Source organism: Chroicocephalus ridibundus, chromosome 12, assembly GCF_963924245.1.
Source record: "Chroicocephalus ridibundus chromosome 12, bChrRid1.1, whole genome shotgun sequence".
Taxonomy (NCBI): domain Eukaryota; kingdom Metazoa; phylum Chordata; class Aves; order Charadriiformes; family Laridae; genus Chroicocephalus; species Chroicocephalus ridibundus.
In genome coordinates, this window is record NC_086295.1 from 18,525,786 (window position 1) to 18,550,957 (window position 25,172).

At 54.1% G+C, this 25,172-nt stretch overlaps 2 protein-coding genes across 6 annotated transcripts in view; both read right to left on the bottom strand.

Annotated features, from left to right (window-relative positions):
- PHF20 (PHD finger protein 20) overlaps window positions 1–3,833 on the bottom strand; it is a 69,833-nt gene extending 66,000 nt beyond the window's left edge. For 4 of the 5 annotated variants that reach the window (XM_063349608.1, XM_063349611.1, XM_063349610.1 and 1 more), the window contains exons 1-2: window positions 3,695–3,820; window positions 1,325–1,371 (exon numbers count right to left, since the gene is read on the bottom strand). The gene's annotated coding sequence lies outside the window, so the exon portion shown is untranslated. Of the gene's footprint in view, window positions 1–1,324; window positions 1,418–3,694 lie in introns of all 5 variants that reach the window. The other variant, XM_063349609.1, reaches the window with a different exon arrangement.
- Window positions 3,834–10,106: 6,273 nt separating this feature from the next.
- The window catches only part of LOC134522213 (rho GTPase-activating protein 39-like), a 57,205-nt gene continuing 42,139 nt past the window's right edge, over window positions 10,107–25,172 (bottom strand). The window contains exons 4-10 of the mRNA XM_063349606.1: window positions 24,496–25,042; window positions 23,171–23,260; window positions 16,696–16,769; window positions 14,964–15,163; window positions 13,979–14,070; window positions 13,273–13,442; window positions 10,107–12,852 (exon numbers count right to left, since the gene is read on the bottom strand). Coding sequence (XP_063205676.1) covers window positions 12,658–12,852; window positions 13,273–13,442; window positions 13,979–14,070; window positions 14,964–15,163; window positions 16,696–16,769; window positions 23,171–23,260; window positions 24,496–25,042 — 1,368 coding nt within the window. The 3' untranslated portion in view covers window positions 10,107–12,657. The remainder of the gene's footprint in view (window positions 12,853–13,272; window positions 13,443–13,978; window positions 14,071–14,963; window positions 15,164–16,695; window positions 16,770–23,170; window positions 23,261–24,495; window positions 25,043–25,172) is intronic.

Consider the following 25,172-nt stretch of genomic DNA (forward strand, 5'->3'; position numbering starts at 1 on the left):
AACCAGTCAGTATATAGCATTCTGACGCTTAGACGTGGCATTCTCAGTTTCATTATTCAATTGCTTCCTGACTGGACAGGACCAAATCTACCCTAGTTGTTGATAAGAAGAGGATATTTTCGTGACAGTCAAATAAAGGGAAATCTTGCAAATTACACTGCCATGAGCTTTGAAGAAAAATTATGTCTGCAATCAATATAATGCATTAAGCAGACAAATCATCTGCATGTGTGTCATACTGCAAGAAGGAAGCGACTCCCCCGTTTTAGTACATGAAGGACAGAACGGGGTGCGCTTCAAGGCTGCTTGTAGATTTGTCCCTCAGCTCAGAGACGAAAGGACAGCAGGAACAAAAAAAAAATACAAAGAAAAAAATCAGTGCATCTCTTTGCAAGACTGATCACAGCAATACTGAGAAGATAGAGCTGCAATCCAGGCAAAGGACTAATATAAACACAGGAAAACACATCACTAAAAAGCCATTAGGAACTGGCATTATTGTGAAGAAGCAATTAAAGTCTTGCAACCTCTGCTCCGCTAACAGAAGCCTTTAAGCCTAACTAAAAACTCTAACCCAAGCCCTATCAGTGGCACTGTCCTTGTTCCACTGATGCACAGGTCTAGGCCAAGGATGCTCAGTTCTACATCTGGAGCACCGGCGGTGTTCAAGATAGTTTCCTGAGTCAAGCACCCAGTGGAACAAGGGGACAGTCTCCATTTCCTTGGGAGAGAAGTGCTGAGTGTAAGTATCGGAAAAAGCGGTCCATTTTGAAACTAGTATTTTAACATCCGCAACAAAATTAGGAAAGCTAACTTTATACACGAATAAAAACCCCACCCCACACTATGCACTAGCACTTCCCCTTTTTCTTTTAATACAGGGTACCTACATAAAGACACAGATGAAGACAGTTATTTATCTTTTTAAACAATTTAATAAACCTACCTGAAATGGAGTTCTTAAAAAAAAATATATACATATAAAAAAATAAGGCAGACTGCAGCTGCCTATACTGAAACAAGCCTGTCTGAAAGGTCTCAAGCCCAGTAAAACCACACAAAGTCACGTCAACAAACTAACAAGCCTCAAAAAGAAGGAATTATAGTCCAGTATGCATTACTTGCTGCCACACACATCTGCAGTCAGTCAGCATGGACACATTATACACCCGCACACGCATAATCACTTAAGTCTGGTGCTTGCATCCACAAAAGAACTGAAAAGCCACCAGTTCCAAGAAGTTTTTTGAAATATATAGGGCATGTAGCTACTGGCATTTTGACAGCAAGCACAAACCACAAGCTCCACATCACTGTTTCTTACCTGAAAAAAGACTTTTCCTACAGGAAGCACAAGAAGTCAAAACAAACCTGTAGGCAAGCAAGAAACAGAAGTATGAAGATGATAAGGAATAAGCTGAAACAAAAAAAGGAGTAGACTTGTTCAACTGCTGAACTACTACAAGCGTTCCACAAGACTTCTCAATATGACACACCATTAAGTCTAAAGTACATGCAACTTTCCTGATTTAAAAAAACCACTGCGCCCACGCAATTAGGCAACCATCAAGAACGCAGTTTAAATACTGATGACAACCACTTGTGGGGCTGAACAATAAATCCTTCCCCCGCCCCGTGTGCATTCTTTAGCTCAGCTCACAGCACTGCCACACAAGTGCTCACATCTGCGCAGGATAGTGCCAGATGGGCAGAAATGAGAAGACAAGTGGCAGGACAGCTTTCCTACAGCAACAGTGTCAGCTCCTGTTAAGGTCTGACAAATTACAGCTACAGACAATACCTAGTTTCTGGAGATGCAATTAGAAATGAAATATGTAGTTACAGAGAATTTATCATCCCCTATAAATCAGGGGCTGTACCCTCCTCTCCTGACCAAGGGGAAGAATTTAGGTCAATATCATTGCCTAGGTTATCCAGGAACTACAAGAGCAAAAGAAAGCGCCTCAGAGAACTTATCCAATTAAAGGTAAGAATTAATTACATGCTTCTTACGTTTCAGTCAAGGCAGCACTGTTATGAGCAATTACTATTCTAGCCTCATTCCCAACTTGACCTTAATTAATTACTCTGGATTACAGGCAAGCAGATTTTACTCTCAGGCCGCTCAAGTAAAATTTTATTTCCATTCAGGAGACACCAACACAGATATCAGCAAGAAAATAAACTGAACTCTTCCACAAGATGACTTGGGTCAAGTAACGAGTATTCATCTAATCCACCTTCAATACCAGAGCTATTAAAAAAGTCAGACAAAAATTAAGGAGAGAATTATGACTGATCTTCACTGCAAGTCTTCTCACTTGGCTTTTTTTTTTGGAAAAGCAAGGATCCCTGAAAGGATCCTGGCTCGTTATAGAAAATTAGAGGAACCCAGGTCAAAAGCATTTCTGTTACAGAGATGTTCAGTTACAAGCTTCTGTCCAGATACCTACAAAAGGTTACTTCAAGTCATTAGTCTTGTTTTCAACATTTGAGTTTATTCTCCTTCCGCATAGGATACCAAATTCTGTACACAGAAAGACAACGTTTATTTTATCCAGCTTGGACTCATCAACATTCAAATATCCCTCCTGATCTATTTTCATGCATTTAGACTAGAAACAACAGGCTGGGATCACAGAAACATCTCCGTGATCCCAGGAAGATTTTCAATAAGTAAAGGAGATATCACTATTTCACAAAATTGTACTGATCATCTGCTTCGATTAACCAAGCACTGCTACGCTACACTTTGCAGTCCCTGCTAAGCCAACGGGTTCAATAATCCATTTCAGAGGCAACAAGCCATACCTGAACCTAGGCCTGTCAGGAATACGATGCCTCCCAACCCTATACGTTAAATAGGTATGACACGGAAAACTTCTGGGCTGGTGTGAGGATCCACCGTTATTTCTGTTCCTTAATGATATTCTGAAGGGACAAAGTGCAGCGGGCCAGAAACGTGCTCCAGACTTCATGGAACACAGGAAGGCCAGAAACCTCCAGCCGACGACGGAAACCAGCCCCCGGCCGCGGTGAACACCTTTGGGGCAGGTACCTGCCCCACACCAGGCTGCACCTCGCTTCGTCCCCTGGGGCCCGGCGCGGAGCAGCCGCCGGCGCCCCACCGAGCGCCCCCGGGACGAGCCCCGCCAGGGCCGGCCCCGCGCAGCCGCTCCCGGCCTGCGCCACCCCCGCGCCCGCCCAGCCCCGGCCGCCGCAGCCCCCGCGCTCCGGCCACGGCTCGGGCTCCGGCCCCGCCACCGCCGCAAGGTCACTCGGCCGCCACCGACGGCCGGACCCTCGGCGCCGGCGCTCGGCCCGCACATACTCACCTGCCCGCGCCGGCCGCGCAGCTCCGCGGGCCGCCGGGCGCGGGCGGAGGCGCGGCGGGAGGGAGGGAGGGAGGGAGAGAGGGAAGGAGCGGAGGGCGTGGGCCGGCCCGCGGCCCGGGCCCCCCGGCCGCAGCACGCCAGGCCGCGGCCAGGCGGGAGCGGACCCCGCTCGGCGCCCCGGGCCCGCAGCGCACGAGACGCCGCCCGGCCCGGCCCGGCCCGGCCCGGCCCGGCCGGCCCTTTGTGCGGGGGACGCGTGCCAGCCGCGCCGCGCCCGGCCTCCCGGCCTCCCTCCCCTCCCCTCAGGCCCGCAGTGCAGCGGCCCGGCCCCGCCCGCCCGGGCGCCGCCGCGCTCTTACCGAGGGATCTGCACGGGAAAAGGGTGAGACCAGAGCCGACCCGCCCCGGGCCCCGCTCCGCGCCGAGCCCAGCGCCACCGACCGCCCCGCGCCACAAAATGGCCGCCCCGATGCGGCGCCGCCAGGGAGGGGGCGGGGCTTGCGGACCGCGCCCCTCCCGCCCCGGCCCCGCCCCTCGCTGCCGGAGGGCCGCCAGGAGGGGGCGGGGCCGGGCGCGGAGGGAGCCGCCCCCCGCGCTGAGGGAGCGCGGCCCCGCCGGGCGAGCGGCCGTTCCGGTGCCTCCGTGAAGCCGGGCGGCCGGGCTGTGGGCTCTCCTCCCGCACGCCAGCCCTCCGACCAGCTCGGCAGCCGTCTGCTCGGCCTGGTCCCCTTCGTCGTGCCCCTTCTCCCCGGCAGCCCAGCAGCGGACACAGCGCTGCGGGTGAGGCCTCACCAGTGCCGACCCGAGTGGATCATCAGCGCCCCTCCAGCAGCTGCTCCCCTTTGAGAACTGGATGATCTTCTGTAGATACAGAATTGTGCAGGGGCAAGTCAATTTTTTATTTTTTTTTTAGTTTTATGCTAGGTTAAAGCCAAAACCAGACTGACACAAAGCAAAAATCTTTCCAGTCTGAGGTCCTTAATGTCAAATATTACACTGTTTATTACTGTGGGTGGATAAACTCTTCTGGTTCGGGTGGTTTTCCCGGGATAATCCATCATTTTCTGCTCCGAGGCCAAAGACAAGTGGGTGGTTGTTGCCTGACGGGTTTCGGGATGGAAGGAGTAGCTGCAGCGGCCAAGGTGCTGCCGGGCACAGCGCGGCCCGAGGCCAAGTGCTTTTCTCTCCCGTCTTCCTCCTCCCGAGTCACCAGAGGAACTGCTGCCACTGCACCACTCCGGCTGCTCCCACGACATCAGCCTCAGCCCAGCGCCATGAGCAGCGCAGGACCCGGAGAGCACAAAGGGTGGTTTAAAGCAGGGTGCTCCCCACCGCTGTACAGCAACTCGTGTGTTAACGCTTCTCTGACAGAGCCCGAGCTGTGGGCTGGGAATTTGTGGAAGCGGAGCGGCTTGCTAAAAATACCACAATAGGAGAAAAAAAAAAAAAAAAAAAAAAAAAAAAAGTGGCAGAAAATGTAGTTATCAGCTTGGATTTATTTTTAACCTGGAAATCTCACACAGGGTTTTAACATTGCAGGTTTCTAGAAGCAAGAGAAAAAAATGCAGAAAGCATTAAAATAGAAATCGGCTAAAAAAATAACTCCAAAGTGTTGAGGAAAATAGATATTTTTTTTTTTACTGAAACGTCAGCGTAGTGTTTGTGTATTGTTTTTTTTTTGAGTGCTATATTTCATTCATGAGTTTTCATCATTTGAGAAAACCCACACACTCTTAGCATATCTGCCATGAGAACGTACATGTCAGAAACCACTTCTTTCTCCACAGAAATGGGTCTTTCTAGATCCCACTGGTTTTGAGATGTGGGAAATAGTCCTTTGTTCTGCTGTTCCCACCAAGAGCACACGGCTGCTGGCAGTCCGGGGATGTGTCTATGCCAGTTTATGATGTTTCTCCTTGTGCACTCTCCAGGACTCCGGTTTCAGCATCCGATGGCAGCATCCGTGGTCCACGTTATCAGGAAGCCTCAGACGTTAGACAAACCTGTCTGTTTTGGCTGACCGTGGAGCGCCAGCCCTTCCCAGCAGGAGCCACTCCTCCTGCTCTGGCAGCCACCGTAAACACCAGTGCTGCCTCTACCCATTCCCGGTTGTGTCTCAGACAGATCCCGGCTCCCTCCAAGGGTTTCTGCTCAGCTTAGCTGTATCAGTTGGGATCCAGTGTTTCCCCACACACCGAGGAAACCAATAAACGTGGATAAATTAGGCTTTGCAACCTGGGAAGGGTCTGTCTGCCTTCTCTGGAAAGTAATGCTGGTCCCGTCTCATGCTCAGCGTGAGCAGCGTCGTGAACCCCACCTGGCTCACTGCGGGGGATGCTGTGCCGGGACAGGAGAGCCAGGGCCGAGCTAGCAGCGTGACAGGCAGGGACTGCCCTACCTAGCACGGTGCAGGCCAGTAGTAACGGGAGCAGAGCGGGTCCGGTGACAGTGACCAGATGAGCACACAAGTCCCACAGCGATGAGGCAGGTCTGAGGTACAGGGGGGAAACGAGTCCGTGGGTTGGGGTAAGGCTCAGATCAGCACAGGACTGGCAGAGCTGGCTCAGGCAGAGACCCGAAGGCGAGGGTCTGCGATGAGGTGACGTTCCAAAGGAAGAGGGAGGAAGCTCCCAGCGAGGTGTCCTCCAGCTCCTTCCCTTCGAGGCCAGCTCTACAGCTGTGCTATCCAAGAGCTGGCCCTGGGCGCGGGCAGCCACGCTGCTGACGCTTCCCCTGCCTGTCAGATTGCTGAGCTTCTTGCCCAGCCTCCCCACACCTCAGCAGAGAAAATCAGGCACGTGGCAAGGGCAACGCAGCCAGCCAGCCTTCTGCCTCCGCTTCGGCACCCGAAGAACTGTGCTCAGAAATTGCCTCTTGCATTGGCTATCAAAGGAGGCCAAACCAGCTCCAGCCAGCTGCCTGCGAGTCCAGCCTCTGCGCTTGGCTAGAGTCACCCCTCCTCCCTGACCGGCCACCCAAGGGGCCAGCGTAGCAGCTGGGAAGGGCGGCTCTGCGCCCACAGGGTTTATCTTCTCCGGCACAAGGGCCTCTGCCAGGCTGAGGCGGGGAGCCCTCGGCTGCCTGCGCGCAGCCCACGCGGGGTCACTGCAGGCTGTGCGGCTGCAAGAGCCGCCCGCTCTGCCGCCAGAGAGGCGGCCGCTGCGCAGCTCCTCCGCCCTGGTGGGACTCAGATGGGGGCCAGCATAGGCTCATCTGGACACGGTCCCTGCCTCCCACACCACAGTGCTTGCAGTGGTCTAGGGCTGTTTTCTGTGTCCAGCCCTCCCCGCCGTGCCTCACCTCACGCGTACCTGCTCTTGTCAGAGCTTCGCTGGAGGTCTGTCTCCACAGGCCTGGCTGACCTCCAGGCCTGGTCCCAAGCTGCACGTAAGGCTGGGAGATGAAGGACTCACCAAGTCAGCGTGCCTTCCTCACAACAGCACTCCATGCCTGGGCAGCTTCTACCTCAGGACAGTTTCTTGCCCCTTCTTTGTTGGCCCGAGCATCCGGATCTCCAGGGAAGAATGCCCACCCTCTGCCGCTGCCCTTGGTCAGGGCAGGCGCAGCCCCATCCGTGGAGCGGTGTGGGAGAGACAGGCAGACGAGCGGGTGCTTCTGCATCGATGCACCTAGGACACCCTTCTCCCTCCCCCAACGCTGCTGATTCAGCTGGGAACTGCGGGGAGGTCGCAGTCCCCTTCATCTCATCCTCCCTGGGGGGGATCTGCCTGCAGGTGGCAGAGACCCTGCTCTATAGGCCCTTCTGCGGTCCCTGGGGCTATAGGGTCTGGCTGTCCTGTGCTCTTGAGTGGCTATCCTGCCCTGAGCGCGGGGAGGCAGCACGCACTGCAGGGACACCCCAGCCCAGCGTTTGGGTACTGTTCGCAATTGCAGCACTGTCACCGTCACCTTCCCCAGCAGGCCCCAAGGCCGGGTCGTTTCAGGGGAAGCTGTACCTCACGGCTGAAACAATCCAATACCTCACTGCCCTCAAAGGAGGGGACTCCGCTCCTCCTCCATCCCCTGCCCTTCACTTCCACCCTGTGCGCCCCTGTTGGTTGCGATCTCAATGAAGCACCTGGCACAGACGGGGTGGAGGAAATGGGGCTGTGAGTAGAGATGAGCTGGTACAAGCCACCAGTTCTCCTTTAGGAGAAGTAGTAGCCTGTAGGGCCACTCTTGGTCTTGGGCTTCTGAACACCTTCATGGTAATCAGGCCCTGAATCCTGCCAGCTCCCAACCCTGACAGCTCAGGTCACACAGTCCTCAGACACGACGTCCCTTTATGGTACCAGTAACCGAACACTAAGCGCTCCAGACAAAGTGGAATGGCTTTGATGGTGAGACCGGGGCAGCTCCAGGTGGAGGCCGGGGCAGGAGGAGCCCCTGGGATACGCGGGTTCACAGGCTGTGCCAAGTCTTCAGCTGGTGCCCCCTGCTTCGAAAGGAAAAATCCAGCTGATGAGTGACTCCATGTGTCCCAAAAGTTTTTCTGCACAGCCAACTGGAAGCAATCAAATCCAGTGGGGTCCTTACGTGGTCCACCTCACTCTGAATGCCTGGGCTTTGCCCTGTTCGCTCTTCATGCCTGAGAAGGTTCCCCAGCTGCCTGCGCCCGCACCCAGTTCCCTCCACCGTTTACCATGGTTGACAAATGCTACGGGACAACAGGAGCTCTAAAAGTAGCAACGCTCGGCTGCTGAATCAGCTTTCTCCATCTTATCGTTGATGGCTGTCCCACAGACAGTCCAGGGGAGTGCCGGAGCCTGAGCCCTGCCCAGAGCCGTCTCCACTAGCCGGTTCTGCTGAATCTGCCAGCCCTTTGCTGCACCCACATCAAACCTGTGCTGGGGCAGCGTCAGGACAAGGACCCTCCCGTCTCTCCTCCCTCCGTGCTGCAGGGCTCCTGGAGCAGGCTTGCCTGTTCCTCTGGTCTCTGTCTTCCCACAGGGCTGGGTTAGTGCAAAGCTTGATGTGAGGATTAGCCTAAAAGCCTCCATGAGGATTAGGCTAAAAACTGGCCTCGCACCGCCCCGGATTTTTGGGGAGGTGGCACAACCCCTGGGCATCTGTGGTTTGAGGGAGAAATGGAGTATCTCTGGTGGGCCAGGAGGAGGGAGACCACTCACATTTGCAAGAGGAGGAGAGACTGCACGCAGGTTCTCTACTGGGAGGGGTGGTGGGTGAGCGGGATGGGTGCCTTGTGGTTAGCACCTCCTGTAAAACACCAGGCAGTTGCCAAAGCTGAGCCCCACCTTCCTCCATCTCAAGCTGAACCTGCAGAGAGGTCCAAAATCCACCCGTGACCCCCCAACAGCCACCCAGCCCCTTCAGGAGCTGGGGCAGAGCGTGGACAGCAGACCTGAGGGCATGGTGTCTATCCGCTGCAATCAGGAGTTGGGAGAATTGCTTTTACCGTTTCCGTTTCCAAATTCCCAGGACAGAATCACAGAGACAGCAGAAGGCTCACGCCAGGCTCTCTGAAAAGGAGACTAAAACCAGCCAGAAATTCAATAGCGCCAGCAAGAGCACCCAGCACTGCAAGGGTGCTGGCCCCACTGGGACACGTTATCCTCCCACCACCGGCAGCAAGTCCCAGACAAGCTGCAGGTGCCTCCTCTCTACAAGGAGCCAAAGACAAGTGAGCTGTGTCCCAAGCTGCCGGTGGAAGCTGAGAACAAACCACAAGCTTGCTCTGAGCCCAGCCGCTACTCTGGCCGTTAATTTTTTCGAGGAATCCAGGCCAAGGTGCCCGCAGGAGCAAGTCACCCAGTCTCTGAGCCTAAGCTGAAGCACTTGGTTTTGTGGCCTTTTTTGATTTGGCCAAAATCATCTCGTTTCCCAGCAAAACCTTGGGGAACGCTTAGGTATCACGCTGCAGACATCCACCAAGGAAAGGGCTGTGTGAGACTGTGATGCTATAGGTCTTCCTTCCACTCCCGCTTGTCATTGCCCCTCTCCTGAAGGCTATAGGCCACCCACCACCCTCCTGCCAGCAAGGCTGCTGTGAAGACCCAGGAATTGGGCCAGCATGGGTCATCTTAAACTGCTGGAGTGACCAATGAGCCCTTACCCGCTTTGCCTGAAGTGCAACATCTTTTCCCAGTGCTGCCAAGACAGTGACCACCCCCGGAACATCAGCAGCACTGGCCAGAGCCAGGGCCGTAACTCATCACTGTGTGGCTGACGTGGCTCAGCCGGCACTTGTGCCGCAGTCCCACCGCAGCGCGCAACCAACGCGAGTCTGGAGCACCAGCACAGACCCGGCTGCTCCTTGGTGCGGGGATGGAGGGAAGATCAGAGAATCCTCCAGTCTGAACGTAAAAATGTCCCAGGCGCGCCAGCCCAACAGCCCAAGAGACTGCGCAGGGGAAGCACGCGTGCACGGCCACCCCCCGCAGCCCACTTGCAGCACCCACAGCTGCTGGATGAGGGACATTAGCAGCACCCCCCTCTCACCCTCGGACTCCCCATTTCTGGAGCTATTGCCCATAAACTTCTCTAATCCCTTTTTGACCCTGGAGGGCTCCAGAAGAGCCTGTGTAAAGAAGTATCGTCCTTTATCTCTTTTAACCTGTCTCTTCCAAGTTCCGTTTCTCAGCAGCTCCCTGAGAGTGAAGGACAACAGAAGCAGCCCACAGCTTGGTTTCCAAGTGCTTACCTCGTGCTGATTCCCAAACGTCATTTGTGAACACTGACACCCAGGCTGAAATCTGCAGCTCCAGGCAGACATGATCATGCCTCAGAATTTCACAAAAAAAGACAAGAGACGACCACGGAGATTGTATTTATTATAACAGAGGAGAGGCTGCTTTACTGATTCGTATTTACAAATCTGTTGGCAAAGAAAATAATATCCAGTGTCGTTTATTAGCCTATTTTACAGCCCTGGCAAGAAGCATTCATTTGTAATAGCAGCAAATGCCTACGGTTTGATTGCCTGCTACAGCTAAGTGCAAGGAATAACAGGGATCGCCAAGGTGGGGGCTGGCTGCGGGCGAAGCCTGACACAGGCACATGCATCTGCAGCCCAAAGAGGGGGGCAGGCGCTACACGGCTGCTCCAGCCCCCCGCGGGGCAGGACGCGGCATGCCGAGCCTGTTCAATGATTCAGATTTCCGTACAATATGCCAGAGCCACTAACCCTCTGCCCGCTTCTAAATTTCTGGGAAAGCAGCCTCATATCTGAAGTTGTTCAGCGCTTCAGGAGGCCAAACTGAGCTGAATGGCTTCGAAGCCCTGGGATGGGATGGGAGCGTGAAACAGACCCTGGCACATTTTTGGAGGCACGTCCACTTGACAGAGCTAATCCTGACATGGCAGCAAGATTTCCTGGCCCACTGCACACAGAAGCGTCTGGTACGAGGAGAGGAACCACAACCCTTGTTCAGTTGGGCAGTGGAGTTCATCCCAGCAAACATGTGCCCTGGAAACCCCGTTCACGCACATCATGAGATCCAAGTAGCCAACAGGCTTGGGGATGTGGTACTTTACGCCCAAACTTTTTGTAGATTCAGCCATGAGCTTTAAACCTCTCTGCTGGCCGGGCTAAGCTCCCCACTGCGATCGGGAGGGGATGATCCCGGGTCCCCACTTGAAAAGGAGCGGGATGCAGAAATGCAAAAGCGACCTCGGATGCTACCAGCACTTGGCGTTGCACGAGTAACCCCAACACACAGCTTTTTGTAGCAAACCTGCCTCCAGCAGGGAAAACACTTCAAAGGAAGAGAATAGCTACACCAGGACGCCACCAAATTAGAAAATGCTGCTTGCTAAGGAACACGCAACAGCATCCAGAGGCTGCAGGGAAATCCGTGCACTGCCTCTGAAAGACACTGTCCTTGCTGTGCCTCACTTACGGTGGCACACGGGAAGCTGCGGGGGTTTAACACCGTCACTGAGAATGCTGAGCTCCCTGCCTGACACCACCTCCACACCGGCTCCACCACACCTCAGCCTCTCAGACCTGCCTCTTCCTTCCTCTTCCTCTCCTTCCCCTTCCATCCCAACCCCTCTGCAAATCCCATGGGAATTTGGTGGGAAGAGCACACACGCCACAACTGACTCCGGGCAGTATGGGCATTTCAGGAGCACGCAGCAATGCTGCTGCTCTGCCTGGAAGGGCACATCTGAGCACAGGAGCACTTCTTATGGTGGGGGGCCTTCCCTGCTATCTTTAGACCCGGGCTGAACCAGGAGGGTGGGCAGAACTGGCATTCAGTCCCCGGCAGAGCGGTCTGGGAAGGACCTGGTACCGGGAAGGGGGGATGCTGGAGCCGCGGAAGCTCTCTGATCATGGTCTCAGATGCTCTTCAGGAAAGCTGGTGTCAGCTCACACTGCTCAGAGCAGAAAGGAGCTGCAAGGCCGCTGGGGTTGCCCCTCCAGAGGATACGGCCCTCATTAGGAGGATGCCAAAGAGGTTGTTTACCTGTTTGTTGTCAGGTGTGTGGCCTTCCTCTTGCCCCCAGCCCCCGTGGCATGGCTGGTGCTGGTTTAGCTCAGCACAGGGCAGGTCCCACACGCTGACCACACACCGCTGCGCAGCTCTGAAGCTGCCTGAAGGAGAAGGTGAGGTGGATGCTGTGCGGATCCAGCCTGCCAGGACTGCCGGCTGTGGGATGTCTACCTATGCCAGCTGTGGGATGTCTACCTATCCAGCCACCGGCAGCAGAGGCTCAAACACCTCCCCTCCCTGGGCTGCAACGTGCTTCCCCTGACCAGGGTAGTCCAAGGAACCCCCCTGCCTCAGCGAACCCCCCGCCACTTCACATCCCTCTACCAACAGCATCATGCGTTGTCAGAACAATCCTCGTGCCTCCAACCAACATTCTGCAGAGGTGAACCAGGCTGGCTCCACAGCAGTGGGATTATCCCCAATGAGGCAGCATCTCCCCCAGGACCAGCTCATGCCGCAATATAGGAGTGATGTCCTCCTACCTGAAGCCAACTCTGCTTCCAGAAGGGAGATGGAGAGTCTCACTGCTCCAGGTAGCAGTTTCTCATAGATGTCACGGCCCTTTCAATGAGCAACCAGTCCTGCAGCTCCAAGGAGGAGGGCTGCCCCCCTCTGACACACGCTGGAAGGCCGGGAATCACTGAATCTGGCCTGGCATGTCCAAGAACTTCCTGGTGCTGAACAGCCTGAGCCTTCCAGGAGTGTCTTGTCCTTATCCTCAAGGTCATATGCTGGGAGACACTCAGGGGCTAACCCAGGGTGTGACAACAGCAAGGACGATGGAAGAAACCTAAGTGGAGGGGAGAAGACTGCGGGCACCCAGTGACTCCCCCCAGAACAATGTTCTGGACCCCAAGGCCAGCAGCTCAAACCAGCCCTTTGATGAAGCTCGTGTCCAAATGCACTATCAGCATGCGAAGAAAGGACATTTCTTTGCGCGTGTTCTCAAAGATAATGCGAGGGTCGTCAGACTGGCAGCGCAGGCAGTTGGGGGCCATCACCATGGCCAGATTATTCACATCCATCTTTGTTCTGCCCACATTTGACGGCTGAGCAAAGATCTGCAGATAATAAGAAGACATTCAGGTGAAGCAGAGGAAAAGGGCAAGAGACTCCAAACACATGGCCTAAGAAGAGGTGCAAGGAGAGCAGAGAGGTGACCTCCCTGAAGGACACTGCCCCAACAGCCACACGTTCATAGGAGAAGACCACTATGCTCTGACATAGCTGACACTGTGGGAGCCTCAGCAGACGGGGAACACCTTGCAGATCTCAACCTTTGGGACTGGCCTCATGTTCTACAAGATCAGGAACACGGTTTATTGTTCCCATAAGGGACAAGGCCAGCAGAACTCCCTCCATCAAGCCCACCTTAAATACAGGTGAGAGGTCCTGAAAGCCTGCCAAAACCCACCACGGCTGTCCCCACCGATCGTGCTCCATGTGCTCCAGGCTCCCGGCCAGCAGTGGGGGCTGCCTACCTGCAGGAAGTGTATGAGGTAACACAGCACCAGCCTGTTGAGCTCCGGCAAAAGCTGCACTACGGCCACGGCAGCGTCGGGGTTCTCGTAGTTGCTGATACACTCTTTGTAGAACTGCTGGGGGATCACAGGCTCCTCCAGCTCCCGGTACCAGAGCTTGAGGAGAGAGGCTAGGCAGAAAGCAGGGTGCGTGAGGACAGCTCTGGTTACCTCCCCACCACCTTCAGAGGCAAACCCAGCAGTGAGACGCAATCCCTCAGGAAACAGAGGGCAGAGAAGGGATTCTGCACTTGTGCTGTTTCACCTTATTTCAGTCTTGCCCCTGAAACTCTCAGGCAGTCGGCCAGTTAGAGGGGAACGCTGGCTCGTACCTACCCGCTCCTCCAGGAAGCGGCTTTGGGGCTGCCCAGAGGACAATGCGACCTTGGCGACAGAGCGCTGCTCCTGAATGACTCCCAGCCACTCTGCACGCTGATGAGCCTCCATAGTCTCACTGTGCCAGAGCTTTCCCCCCCACCCCTTGTGTCGTTAATATGGGCATTATTTGGAAAGGCAGTGGAAAGGCACAGAACGAAAAGCCCGTTGGTGAAGCCAGCCTGCGTACTGTTCCCCAGGCAGCAGCACACCTCCTGGGCTGCTCCTGTACCTTCCCCTCCTACCCCAGCCTACCACGGCTGCAGCACACCCGCCTGCCGCGTTCCCATACCTGGGACGTTGGGGTCGCTAAGGCCGCTTGGGATTCTCCACTGATCCACCTGCAACTTCAACGCATTGACTTCATCTATGTCACCAGGTATCCTGCAAACAGAGACACAGCAAAGGTGCTTCAGAGAGCGAGCAGGGCAGCGTGCCTGGTGGGGCAGCTGGCTGGCAAACCGTGGCTCTGAAGCCGCTTCTGGGTCCCCAGGGAGAAGGGAGCACGCATCAGTGGCAGCTACAGAAGCAGTTCCTCAGAGAGAATGGGTTGCCTGTTTAAAGTGGGGGCAGAAGAAACACTCGTCTCTTTCCAACTAGCTCAGACATCAACTATCGTTCTGTCCTCAGTGATTATTTTCTGTAACTAGGCCTCTCTGCAGCATGTTCAGTCCAAAGATAAAAGCATCTCTGGCTAAATATACCAAGATATTAGAAACCCTTACACGGCAAAGCTGAATCTTTTGCTAGCTACCTTAAATCAAGTTTAGCTACTGAAAAACTAACGCAAATCTTAAATAAAACAAAACAAAACAAAACAAACCCAAGCCAAAAACCAAACCCAAACCAGAATGCCCTGTGTTCACCATACAGATCCTTGACAGTCTCTCTTGACCCCTCATGTCTTGTGCACCATCAAGGCTGATGTGCTGCATTTGATGAACCGCTCTGCCAGGGCCCCGGGACCTTGTCCCTTCCCTGCCCTGGCCAACTATTACTGTTGAAGCTGACGAAAGTTCAGTGCCTTGCCTGGGGACACGCTGCCCTAAGCGGTTCAAGTCACATCTATGCTGTCCCCTCTGTGCTAATGCATGCAAATGGGCTAATGCTACTTTAAGAAGTGATTCCTGAACCCGGGAAAGGTGGGGTTTTGTCCGACCCATGGCAAAGTGCTGTTCTCAGGGAAGAGGAAGCACATGGAGGTCAATCTTGACTTCTCATATTTGAGGACTAATGTGTGGGTGGCTCGAAAGTAACACAGCGCCCCATAAGCTCACCTGAAAATCCCCTCTGTCTGTTCTCCTCCCAGAGCCAGGACCTGCTGCGATAGCTGTGTCTGCACCCAGGGCAGCTTGTTACCCGGGTACATGTCCTGCTGCCGCAGCATGATTTCCTCCAGAGAGCTGCCGAAGAGCGATGGCGTCACGATGGCATTCCTGGCATGTGTTATCTCTTCCACTGTCGGTTTACGCAGGCCCTGAGGACAGAGAAGAGCTCAGTGCAGCTATGGCACCGCCGGCCCACAGAGACACAGTGACCTGGGGACGGTGGTGGTGAGTGGCCGGGATGGAGAGGGCTGCCCATGCACGTGGACACCCTCACTGGCCTCCTGGCAGCGCGGTTCTTGCTCTGCAGCCTCCACCTCCTAAAATTGGGGGTGTGGGGGGGCCAACTGATCAGGCCCAAGAGGAGCAGAGAAGCTGCTGCTTGTTGGCAGGAGACTGCTTTGGAGAGTTTGGGCTGGTTTTGCAGGGATTCCGTTGCCGTGTTTTGCACGTCAGGGGGACTGCTTCAGCTATAGCTCTACCTGCTGGCGCAGCGGGAGGAAGGGTGGACCCCAGCCCGTCCCGGCTGTGGCGAGGTCAGCAGAGGGCACACGTACACTGACCTGGCGCCGGACGAGCGCCACGGGACAGCTGAAACACTGCCTTTCCTTTTGGCAGGCCTCCCTCTGGAGAAGGGAATTCCAGGTACGTCCAGCCCCAGGGAAAGCTTTGCTCTCAGGTGCTAAAGCTCTCTGAAAAGCGGGCACTGGGACCTGTTGCTTCTGAAAGACGGCAACACTTGGAAGGGGATTTGAGTCTCCCTTGTCAGGGATTTGGAGAAACGCAGAGCACTGTCATAGGGGCGACAGGCTGCCCAGCACAGCAGCCGTTCGGCAGCAACCCCGTGGCCAAGCAGGAGGTCCGACGGGGGGGAAAACCTCCCACCGACCCCTCAGACAGCGGCAGCCACCAGGGCTACAGTTGCATGTGATGCGTGTCCCGATGTTTCCTGTCCCTCCTTCCCGGGGATGCTGGGAGCCTTCGCCCCTCCCGAGGTATTTCAGCTATTTGCTCGCTGTACATGGAGTCCAGATGGCAGGGAGGCCCCAGAGGGATTTGCAGAAATAAAAGACGACCGGATCTGGCTAGGAGACCTCGGACAGACAGGCCGGGGCTGCCTGCCAGCTTTCACAGCCCCACACAGAACCTTGCGGAGGAAAGGGAGGAGGGGGATTTCGAGGTAACGCAGAGCACAGAGGCTCCCCTCTGTGCCAGCCATCTCTGCTGCGTGGTTTTTTTGAACCGGGTACCAACTCTGCAGTAAACAAGCTGCAAGACCCGGACCATGCAGGCTCTCGGCGGCAAAGGAGACTCTTCCCTCACCTGAAGAAACCAAACGATGGGCATCCCCTGCACAGACAGCTCCTCTTACCCTGGAGACAGGTTAACTTCAGGTTTGTCCTCCATGTCCCTCAGGCCAGGGAGCACCCAGCCATGTGGCGGACCAGTACGGCAGGCACTGCTGCCTGCCAGGATGGCGGGACCTGGGCAGCAGCCTCCTCCCACGTGTTCATGGGCAAACGAGCCCTGAGCGAGCCTCCCCGGCTCACTCTATCCCCATTTCCCATCGCTGAATCAGGAGTGACTTCTGACAGTCATGGGACTGACTGCTCTGGGACCTGGGAAGCAGAGTGCCGGGCAGGCAGCCGGCAGCCAGGGCCCCAGAGCTGGGGCAGCTGCTCACCTTTTTGCCTCCGGTGACAGCTACTTTCTGGAGTTTCCGGTAGCAGTACTTGGCGTAGGTGCTGATGGGCAGACCTGGTGGGAAGGAGAAACAAGCGGTCAGCCTGCAGTGCTGTGCACCCGCCACACCAGAGCCCTTCAGAGAGTACCAGCGCAGCAGGTCACGCCGGCACAAACAGCCGCCCCGCTTCTGCACAGCCAGAGAGACCGCCAACACCGAGCAGCCTGAAGCCTGCAGCCTCATGGCAGGCAGCATCAGCGCAAGTCGGTGCTTGGGCTTGGAGGGATTTGTCTTCTGAGTCAAGGCTCGTAGCTCTGCACTTCCCAGCCCTGCTCCTGCGGATCTCCACCTCCTGCACAGGCAGCCTGACCCCGTCCTGACTCAGCACAAGGTGCCCGTTTGGCATTCACAGCCCGGGAACGCTTGCAAGCATGAGCTCTTGCTCCTGGCAGCACAGCTGGGACTATGTGGCTCACAGACACCAGGGCTGGGTATTTCCGTATTGCCAGATCTCAGCCAAAGAGCGCGCAGAGCCAGCCTCCTGCCAGGAAAGACTGCAAAGTGTTTTAAAGAAATTGTTTACGATCTCAAGAACTGCAGTCCTATGCAAGTGAGAGAGGTAGCAGCAGAGAACGGCGTGGGGGGCCGGAGAGGCAACACCAGCACCCAGATGGTCCTTGCTCAGGATGCAAGGAGAGGTGCGGGAGGGCGGCAGGGTGTCTCTCACCTTCCCAAAGCCCCGCAGAAGGCTTTCCTCACGCTCCCGCCTGCAGCCTCCTCCAACCCAACTTTGTACTGTGAGGCTCAGGTACGTTCCGCGATACAAGGAAAACTGGACATACCGGAGCCTGGGAACTTCCCCGCAAAAGCCACAGCCCTCCGCAAGAACAGCTGCTCCAGTTGCCTTGGTTCAGCGAACTCTGAGGGCGAGCGGAGCCAGGATTCACGGAGCTAATCCCCCCGTGACACCGAGAGAAATGTTTGCACTGACAGAGCACTGATTGCTGGGAGAGTTTTTCCAAAACCGTTGGCCTTTTGTTCTTTTTCCAGTCAAATCCAAATTGCTTGCTGAAAGCAGTGAATAGAGCTGTCCTACTTGATTCCCTGCCAGGCTCAAAGCTTGCAGCAGAGTTCAAAATACTTGTGGCTTTTAAAATCTACATTCTGGTCAGATGCCGTGTATTTCAGATCAGCCTTTCGCACAGCCTACGGCTTAGGTAAGTCGGTCAGGAGCCCGGAGTTCCTCAAATCCTCTCGATGCAGGGGGAGAACAAGCTCTTCCCAAACAGAACAACAATTCGCAAAGGTGAGAGACGTGCTTTTCCCCGTTCTCCTCTCAGCCAGCAGACAAACCACAGCCCTTGGCTCCGCACGACAAAACAAGCACCCCCTGCCTCAATCGATCTGCTTGACTGTCACAGCCGGAGCAGAGCCTCTCCATAACGCTGGAGCAACGCCGAAGGAGGTACAACAGCATCCCCCCCTCTGCCGCAGGCAATGGGAAGGAAAGTCAGTTTTAAGAATTTCTCTCTCTTGGGAATATGTAAAGCAAAACATTCCCCGTATGCAAAAATCCTGCTAATCCCAGGCATGATTTATACTGGAAACGTCTAAGGATTAAAGAAAATAAAACCAGTGAGTTGCTTGTGATGCTTCGCTATCTCAGGTTATGGCTTCTGTCGTTACAGTGTGCAGACGCACCCCGATGCAAGTGTCGTCCGCTCCACGAAAGGAGGAGTGGGGGAAAGACTGGACTGTGTCTCCGTATCACAACAATCAGGCAAGAGGCAGCACATTCAAAACTAATAATAGGAAATGCTTTTTCACACTGTAGTGAGACCACGAAACCCGTAATCACCCTAAGAGTTTAACGAGGTTTTCAAAGGAACTGGTTGCCTTGAAGAGCCTGCACGGCTGAGGCATGGGCAGCAGCTGGACGTGTTTGCTTGAAGCCTGTTTTGTACTTTCCCCAGAAAGCTCCTTGATCCTGGGAAAAGCCAAAAACCTACATGCTGCACTTCCTGCAGTGAGGCGTCCTGCTCCCAATGACAGCCAAGCTGTAGCCTCTGACACAAAGGGGATCGTCGAGGCCACACGCGAAGCTGACCGAATTTCAAGCAAATAAACTGAAAACTAAACTTGCCCTGCGCACAAGGGGCCGGACCCGTTACTGCCCACGGACCTGAATCACCAAAAAAGCAGAGGAAGCCCTGAGGAACGGGGCGACCGGCACTCCGCCACGGCGTGCACAGCGCGAAGGGGTCCTGCAGGAGCTCACACCTTACGCACGCAGCGTGCGGCCTCCCCGCTACGCAGCACAAGTCATCGCCCCAACGCGAGCGCACCCGGCTCCTTGGACACACGCAGAGTGAGACGGGCAAAGGGGACGCGGAGAGGCTGGGAGGCAAGTGATGAGCTGCAGAGGGAAAGGTGAGGAACAGGAGCAGAATTTAGCTTCAGCCTCTGCTTTTCCAAACCAGTGACTTGACCATCTGGCTGCTCGTAAAACGCTCAGCTAGAGACCGGTTCCTGGCAGTTAGCTCATCACGCACGGCCAGTTCTCCTAACAGGCGGGCCGGGTACTCCCTCCCCTCCCCAGCTCACACCCCCGGCGCAGGGACAGGTAGCTTTGCCTGCGCGGGGTGGGAAGAGCTAACGCTGAAGGCAATTCCGCTCCTTTGCGCACATCATGAGTCTGTTAAATCCAAGCTGATCTGTTATTTCCTGCGGTACCACAGTAGCCCCAGGAGCTCGGGAACAGAAGACTACTAATAACCCACCCAGTGAAAAATAGTTTGCAAAGGAAAATATTTTCCCATGTGCTGGCCTAGAAACACATGCGAAGAGCTTCTTAAAGAACCTCTCCTTTTATAACAAGTTAAAATCCAGGCAGGGCACACGCAGGAGCATACCTTCTGGAACAGACTTGAACACTCTCCTGCCAAAAAATGTCTTAAAAAATGCATCAAACAATGTGGATTCGGGACCTGGCCACGGGACACGTATTTTAGCACAGCACAAGCTGTCATCTTGGTATTTCTCCGATCCACCGTGGCCTCTCATAGACCCCATCCAGGCACAGTCAGAGCAGGCTCTCACACCCGGGGCCCTTCTTGCTGGGCTCTTTAGCACAGGGGTAGGTGCCTCCTGAACACCTCAGCTGGGCTTTGCGCCAGTACTGTTCTCCTGGCTTAGATCTGCCCAGGCAACCCCAAATTTACCACATTCCCTCTTTCTTGCACCACCAGTGCATCCTCCTGCATCCCAGCAATGCTGCTCCATCACCATTCCCTGCGTGGGAAATGCCGTGCTTCATCAGCCCCAAGGGACACATGAGTCAGCAGCCTGCATCTGCCGCAAGGAGGACAGGAAACAGATACAGCGTGTCTGAAAAAGGAGCATTCCCCTGCGAAAATCTCCTGGCTAACGGCAGGTGGGAGATACTGGGAGGCAGTGCTGCACCTGGACCACCAGCCATCAACTGACAGACCTCCCTTCTTTGAATTCGTCCCATTTCTTCCTAAAGCTGTTTATGTTCCTAACCTGCAACAACACCCTGCTTCGCTGACTCTTAATGATTTAATTTCGTGCTTCAGAACAGAGCGCTCTTAAGCCTGGCTGCCCAAAACCAAAACCAGGTGGTTTCCAATTCTTCTGGTACAACAAATGACAAGAAATTTTCTTCCACTCGCCTTCTCCGGGTGACCTGCAGTTTCTTTCAGCCCACTGACCTTCTCCCCTCTTCTCTCCTCCAGGTTCAGCTCCTGTGGGGCTTCCCCGGCTGCACTCATCAGCCCTGGAGGGACCGCGGGCAGGACATGCGGAGCACGCACAGCACGACTACAGCCGAGTGTTGGTTCGCTCTCTGTCCCTTTTTTACAAGCTCCCAATCCTCTTTTTGGTTTCTGACCAGTTCCCAGCACCACATATACCTTTCTGGAAATTCACACATGGGCTGCAAAATGTCTTTCCCTCCTTGAAACAGCTACATCGGAGCCCGCTGCTGCACCTGCGGTTAGGGACGTCCCCCCCACGTACAATACTTCGCTTTTGTTGCCACGATTTTCTCTGCTGCTTGATCGCTTAGTTACTCACCCTTGTGAGATCCCTCCTGCGCCTTTAGGTTTTTACAATCCTGAGTAATTTTGTACCAACACCGAGCTGCCAGCTCATTATTTGCCTCCTTGTATAGACACAATGCCCGGCTTACACTCCCGCAGGATCAGCAGACGATCCTCTTTCCGAAAAAGCAGCATTTATTTCTACCTGTGATTCTTCTGCCTTTCAGTGGGTCATTGATCCATGAAAAGATCTCGCACCACCTTCACATTTCATTTACTCACAGAGAATTACGCTAGAAGATGAAGATGGCAGAGGTAAGTGTGGGAAACTTCGAAATATTTCTCTGGGTGCATGTCAGATGATAAATGTTTACTTACCCAAGCGTTTACTTACAAGCCTCTGCACTGAAGGAAGTGTGTGTGTGTGTAGGGGAGGGTAGAAACCACTGCTTTAATTCAACGTTTCACTGAAAAACTTACATACATGCCTACATATCTACTATTCAGTTCAATCGGAAGACAGTACAGTTAATTTCCTTATGGATTTCTCTGCTAAATTGCTGCTCCAGCATCCGTAAGCATTTCAGAGCTACTAATGAACAACTTCTCACAACAGCCTTGTAACTTCAGGGAGCTGCATCCTACCCGCCCCTCACACATCCAGCGAGCAGGGCCAGTGGAGCAGACATCGGCATCCCGAGGAAAAGCCTGACCTTTCCAGCCAGCAGCAGATAGAACCTGGTGCGTTCCTGCAGGATCTCCCCCTTATTTCAGGTGCAGCTCCAAGGTCAGGCCCCAGAAAAAATCCTGGGCGTTATCAGTCACTTCACAAAAGCTGGTTCAAGTGACCTGCCGTCCCTCCTGCCTCCTCTGCTGCGCCCCTGCCCATCTCCGCAGCAGCCAGCAGGAGCCTGCAGACCAGCTCGTTTGTCCCAAAGCCCCAGTTCGCTGCCAGAGCAGGTCTCCCGCGTGGCAGAAAGCGGCCAGGGTCCAGCAAGGGGAACAGCCTGTGACCTGTCATCAGAGCCCCAGCTGCAGCCACGCAGGCGCTTCTGACTTTCAAGAGCTTCATTCTGGAAACTTTATAAAGCTGTCCTGGCTTGCCTTTTCCGTAACATTTCTCATATATATAAATATATATATTTTTAAAAATTTATTTTTAGGTAAAAACTACCTCTACCTTCCTAAGTACAACTCCAGCACACGCAATATAGACAGGCAATTGCAGAGAAGAGCCTGCTCAGCCCACAGACAGAGCACACCCTTCTCAGAGCAATCCCAGAGAGCTCTCCCATAAAGATATCAAAGTCCCTCTGAGCACAAGCAAAATGACTTTTAAAAGGCTCAGAATGGGCTGATTTCTCCTGGGCCTGAACAGGAAAGGAAAAAAAGACATATCCCTACCACAAATATAATCCCTCTGTGCAATTTCACGTCTCTGCTCCAAATCCCGCCGGAGACAGAGAAGCGGCAGACACTCTTGCTGCAGGGGCTGCGACCAAGGGACCTCCTCAGCCACCTCCCAGGCTTGCAGCTGCCTCGGGGGAGCAGTGACACAGGGAAGCCACCACAGGAGAGCGCAGCGGTGGTGTCCGCGTTTCCCATGCCTGCCTGCTGGCGTCAGGTAGGGCTCAGCAACGCAGGAAGCTGGACTCCAGCCCTCCCAGATTAAAAACACCGAGGCCACATGACATAAACTGCTGCCTGATATGAATTCACAGGGTTGCCCAAGTTTCCTGAAAGCAATATTAAAAAAAATTGAATGGACTTTGCCTACCAAGGCTTCAGCCAGATAAAGTATTACCCTGCAGACAGCAGTTACGACTCGAGGCTGGAGGAATACGTGAGCCCTTGTTCATTCAGCAGAGATGCTATTGTAAGCTCTGGACTGCAAAAGTCCAGGAAGCATGGACAAGGGGAAGCCAATACTGGAGAGGAAGAGGGAGTACTCTGCCAGATACCAGCGTCCTCCCTGACGGTCCTCAGGTCGGGTGGTGGCTTACAAAATCCATCACTACAATGGAGACAGGTTCTTTTCAACACGCTGACTCGTACAACTTCTAGCACTGCAACGTGCTACAGGAAACTCCGTGGTGTACACAGACCAGGTGAATTACAGCCCCAGGTCTGCATCCAAATTAAAATCCCTTTTCTCACACAACTGCGAGTGAAGGGTCCCCTCCCCGCTGCTGCCACACTGCTATGCATCCCACGTGCTGCCCAGCTGCCACCCACACTGCTGATCCATGCTCTAGTCAGACCTCTCACACTGCCCACCTGCAGCAAAGTTGCCTGAATCTAAGTCTATGCACTTCAAGAAATGGTCTGATTTTCAGAGGAGATCACCAGCCCCGCCGGTCTGAGGTCAGTGCAGTCCTCCCTCTCGGCTCCCTGCGTGCTGTGCCTCCCTTTACCTTCATCCTCGGTGTTTTGTTTCCTCTTTTTCCTGGATTTTGAGTTCTTCTTGTTTTTCAGATCCACAAGCTCCTTGATGCGCTGGGCAACTGAAAATTCAGAAGAGGCTCTGGATTAATAATGTGAAATGATAAAATACCAAAGCCCAGACCTACCCTTAGACATGGCAGCCAGCCTAACTCCATCCAGTATGAGGAGCTCTGCTCGGGGAAAGGTCCTGTACCACAGCCAGCTCCAAGCACACCCAAGCGAGGGGCCCAGAACATCACTCAACTTCTCCAAATGGCCAAAGAGTTGAGAAGCGGCTCCAGGCAACAAGCTTATACCTAAATACATGTACTGCCTAAATACCAGCAGAAGGAATAACCCGCTGAAATAGTTCAGATTACTCTTCCTTGCTGCCTGGACCCTGGTGCTGGCAGGGTGATTTTTTTGCTCCTGGGCCAAGCCCAGTTGGAGGGAATGGTTTTGGGGAGAAGTGACAAGGGTTTAGGATCCTCATGAAATCCCAAAGCAGTGCAGCACATTCAGTAGTTCAGTGAAGGAACCCCACGTTAAAGCTACAAGCATGAAACCAGAAGGCAAAGGCTGGCATTGCACCGCTGCTGCCCCCAGGACCCACCTCCACCGCTGCACTCAAGAGCAGGGTCAGAACTTCTGCACCTGCCCTGAAGATCTGTGGGGGCTTTAACCTGTGATTGACGCCCCAGGTGGAACTAGCTGCTCTGGTTTCTCACCTGAGACCAGACAAGACCCAGCGAGCACTACTGAAATAGTGACAAATCAGCCAATAAATACTTTGATCCCCAAGGCTTCTGGAAGACAGATCAATAGCATCTATTCACCACAAAAGCCATCATCCTTCAGGATCCCTGAATATTTGCCAAGTTAAGGCCTGTTCATAATGTTTGCAATGGCTCTCTTAAAAAAACCTGTATTAACATTCTTTTTTTTTTTTTCTTTTGACTGCTTTAAGGAACTTTGAAGTAAATCATGTCTTTGAGAACCATAGAAACTCTGCCCTTGGTGGGTCTCAATCAGCTCTTTTCAGTGATGATCTCGCCCTGCTGATCAGTGAGATGTGCACAGTCTAGGGCTGGCGTTTCTTTGCCGGACGCAAGTGAGAGTTGCAGGGAGATGAGCTGGTGGCAGCTTCATCCCGCCAAGGAAGGATGAACCTGCCCAGCACGTGGTGGACAAGTGACGGAAACCACAGCACTGGCTGGTGACTACCTGCATTTTTAAAAACCAGACAACCCTGAGTAAGTGGAACAACCCACCGGAACGCTGCTGGGGACAGAGAGGATGTGCATGAGGCACTTACTGTTTTCATCGCTGTCAAGGTGGCGATAAATGTAACCTTCCAGGTAAGACTGAAATTTGGGTGATGGGGAGAAAAAGGCCAGACTGATGGCCATCAGTTCCCAGCCCCATGCCAGACTTCGGTAGCACGTATTGTCTGTTGTCTGCCGGATCAGCTGTATGTAGAGCTCATCCCGTAAACCTTGCATGCTCCAGCACTTGGTGACTGTGACCAATGCCACGTGGTTCCGGTCCATGCGAGTCTGACGATCTCCCATGTAGCTCTGCACCAGTTTGAACATCTCACACGCCTCTTTTTTGATGGTGCGGTTGCTGGTGATAAGCATTGGCTTTTTGATAGAGCCGCCATTCCAGGACAGCATGTTGGAGATGGAGATCCTTCGGCGGAAGATGCCCTGCGTGTGCATGTTCAGGTTTTTAGAAGCCCAGTCTGCCATGCTGCTCTGAGAGATGGGCTTCCGTAGAGTATTGTAAGGGAAATTATATCCTACGCAGCTGCCAGGCTGGCTGCTGCTGTCCTGCTTGGGGTCCAACTCTATTGTCCCGGGCTGCAATGGAGAACAGATGTGTTAAAAGCAGCTTAGATGACTCCTTGCCATGCTAAGAAAGTTATCAGCAGTGAGCTACCAGCAACTGCAAAGTGGTGAATCTGTACAAAACATGATTTTGAGCAGAATC